The sequence below is a fragment of the Tyto alba genome, unplaced genomic scaffold, assembly GCF_018691265.1.
Source record: "Tyto alba isolate M040663 unplaced genomic scaffold, T.alba_DEE_v4.0 Super-Scaffold_1, whole genome shotgun sequence".
NCBI lineage: Eukaryota > Metazoa > Chordata > Aves > Strigiformes > Tytonidae > Tyto > Tyto alba.
This window is the reverse complement of record NW_024881261.1, coordinates 7,114,661-7,117,582: the sequence shown is the minus strand read 5'-3', so window position 1 is coordinate 7,117,582 and position 2,922 is coordinate 7,114,661. Positions and strand designations below refer to the sequence as shown.

The following is a 2,922-nucleotide window of genomic DNA, read 5'->3' as shown; positions in this document are numbered from 1 at the left end:
GGGGTGTAGGTTTGGGGGGGCAGGGGTCCTTCCATCAACCCCGCGCTGTTCCCGCTCCGCAGGAGGGGGGGGGGGGGTGTGTGTGCTCCGCCAGGGCCCCGCCCGCCCCCGCACGTGCCGCCACACCTGCGCCCCCCTGCCTCCCTCCAGCCAATGAGTGGGAGCGGGCTCTGCCCGGCGGCCAATAGAAGTGCGGCATCCGACCTCCCCCCCCCCTTCTCCCCTCCCCTTTTCTCCCCCCCCCCCCCCTTTATTTGAGGAGCGGCGCGCGGGCGCGCATCCACACCGCGGGCGCGGACGGGCGCGGAGCGCAGTTCCGCACCGCGCTCGGGGGGAGCGGGCCCTCCCGGCCGGCTGTACCCCCCCCCCCCGTTCCCCCCCCCCCCTCCGCCCATGGAGGCTTTCCCCGGCAGCAAGCTGGAGCAGCACCGGCACCTCCCGCCCGTGGAGTGCCTGCCGGGCGCCCGCTGCGGCGGCCGGAGTCACAGCGCCTGCGGGAACGTCTTCAACTCCTGGAACGACTACCTGGGGCTGGCCACGCTCATCACCAAGGCGGTGCGCCCCGGGAAGGGCTTCGGCGCCGAGCCCCCCTCGGTGGTGGTGGCGGCGGCCGAGGAGGAGGAGGAAGAGGAGGAGGAGGAGGAGGAAGAGGCGGCGGGGCCGTACTTCGAGGGCGCGCTGGACTTGCACGACCTGGACCTGTGCGGGCATCACCATCATCACCACCACCACCACCACAGCGAGGTGCTGGAGGAGCGCTTCGCCGACTTCAGCCCCTTCCCCGGGCGCGGCGGTCCCGCCGCCGTGGTCTTGGATTGCTCGGGGGAGCACCCGGGCCGGGAGGGCTCTCCCCACGCGTGGGGCGGCGTGGTGGTGGCGGGGCGGCTGCCCACCCACCCGCGGGCCGCCTCCCGCCTCCTCAAACCCGAGCTGCAGGTCTGCGTTTTCTGCCGGAACAACAAGGAGGCCGTGGCCCTCTACACCACCCACATCCTCAAGGGACCCGACGGCCGCGTCCTCTGCCCGGTGCTGCGGCGCTACACCTGCCCCCTCTGCGGCGCCAGCGGCGACAATGCCCACACCATCAAATACTGTCCCCTCTCCAAAATGCAGGCGGCCAAACAGCTCAAACACGCCCGGACCTCCCTGGGGAAGAAGGGCCGTTAGACGCCGGGACCCCGGGGGGGCGGCCCTGGCCTCCTCCAGGCTGGTTCCTTTGGGGTTTTCTTGTTTTGGTGTTTTTTTGTGTTGGTTTTTTTTTTTTTTTTTTTTTTGATTTGGGTTTAGGTGGTTGTTTTTTTGTTGTTTGTTTTTTTGTTTTGTTTTTTTTTTTTTTTTTTTTTTTTTTTGTCTTTAAAACGGATGGCGGTTTTGTTCTTTTCACACGTTAATCTATTAAAGGTGGAGACCGGCGAGCGGGAGCGCCGGGCCGGTGCCGTGCCGCCGATGGCGTCTGGCGCGCGCTGGCCCGCGCGGAGGCCGGCGCCGGGCCGCGGGAATTGCGCAGCTTAGATGCACTGTATTTGTTTATTGTAAGAAAGAAAAAAAAAAAATATATATATATATACACATGTGATTTTTACGGAAACGGATTTACGGAGAGATCTAACTGGGAGGGGTTAAAGCAAAGAAGGCGGGGGGGGGGGCGGTGTCCGTGCCGTCGGGGGGCCCGGCTGGACTGGTGCTGCACCGGGGGGGCCGGGCGGGAGAGCTGGCTTCTTGCCTGTGAATAGCAGGGTGTTTAATTAGGGTACAACACTCCAGGTTTGGGGTGGGAAGTAAACATCTGAGCAGTTTTTCTTGGCTGATCTTAAAACCGGGAGGGAAGCGTAAGCGTCATCAAACCTGTTACTCGGTCGGTAATTAACGCCTTCGCCCCGAAATGGCAGCATCCTACCTGGCACGGGGGGGGAGCTGTGCTGTGCCCCACCATCGCCCTTCAGCTGTTCCACAGCGTGGACAGCGCTGGTGCCCCCCCGTGTCTGACAGGCGGCTCTAGGGAAGGTCTGAGAGGAGAAAGTGCACGTTAGAAAATGTAATGACTCTGGGTGAAGGTGCAAACCGAGCCCTTTCTGCTGAAGGAGAGGCAGATGGCAGAGAATAAGATTTGATGCAGCTGATGTTTGTGGTGGAGAGTGGGGAGGAGATGGGAATCCTCTGGGGAGGAGACACCTGGAAAAAGCAGAAAGTCATGACCGTGGAATGGTGGAAGGAGAGAGGTGACACATTTTCAAGAGTTGAGAGAATGTGGCTTTAACTCATTTCAAGGTGGGAGGGATCTACCCGTGTGGTTAACAACTAATCCTTAACGTTAGCTAGACCATACAAAGTGTATGGTTGATGCTGAAGATCTACACCCAAGGTGGTGGCAGTTCCTTGATACCAAGTATCAGACAGGGCTATGTTGCTTCTAATCTTAGAGAGATCAGAAATGGCTTTTATCGTGGCTCGGAGGCGGGGCAAGGAGCAGCAGCAGGTTTGTTGTTTGCTTAGGAGTCCTCTGGAGCCGAAAGGCGGGTGCCCAAGCTCGCAGTGCTGAGAGGGTTATGCTGTACGTGGCTTCACCAAAGCCTTGGACCGGGAGGGGGGCTCGGTCTGTGAGGGTGGCCCTGCCAAAAGCGATGGAGCCTTGTGCAGAACTGCTGGGGCATCGCCAGGAGGATGAGAAAGGAGATTGGGTCCTGACGGAAAAAGGGAGCTGGGAAAGCAAGGGGTGATGTGAGCTTGCGGGGATTCCTTTTGACAAACCGCTTGACAGAGCGGGAGGTGGGGGCAGGAGAGGGGGGAGAGCAGGGCAGTTGAGAATGAGGCCAAAACATGTGCAGGGTGGACTGGGGAGGAGGGCCCAGGGTTTGTTATTCATTGCTGCTGTTGACTCACAGCTGCAGCAATTAGGGGGGAGAAATTGATTTTACGCGGAAG

The 2,922-nt window shown here is 60.6% G+C and overlaps 1 protein-coding gene across 1 annotated transcript; it reads left to right on the top strand.

Moving 5' to 3' along the window:
* Positions 1-296: 296 nt before the first annotated feature.
* NANOS1 (nanos C2HC-type zinc finger 1) lies at positions 297-1,283 on the top strand. Its single transcript, XM_032988769.2, has one exon. The coding sequence runs from the start codon at positions 394-396 to the stop codon at positions 1,165-1,167; it is 774 nt and encodes a 257-aa protein (XP_032844660.2). The 5' UTR covers positions 297-393; the 3' UTR covers positions 1,168-1,283.
* Positions 1,284-2,922: the final 1,639 nt, after the last annotated feature.

Coding starts and splice junctions, on each gene's coding strand:
- NANOS1 (XM_032988769.2), top strand. CDS start 394: ATGGAGGCTTTCCCCGGCAGCAAGCTGGAGCAGCACCGGCACCTCCCG.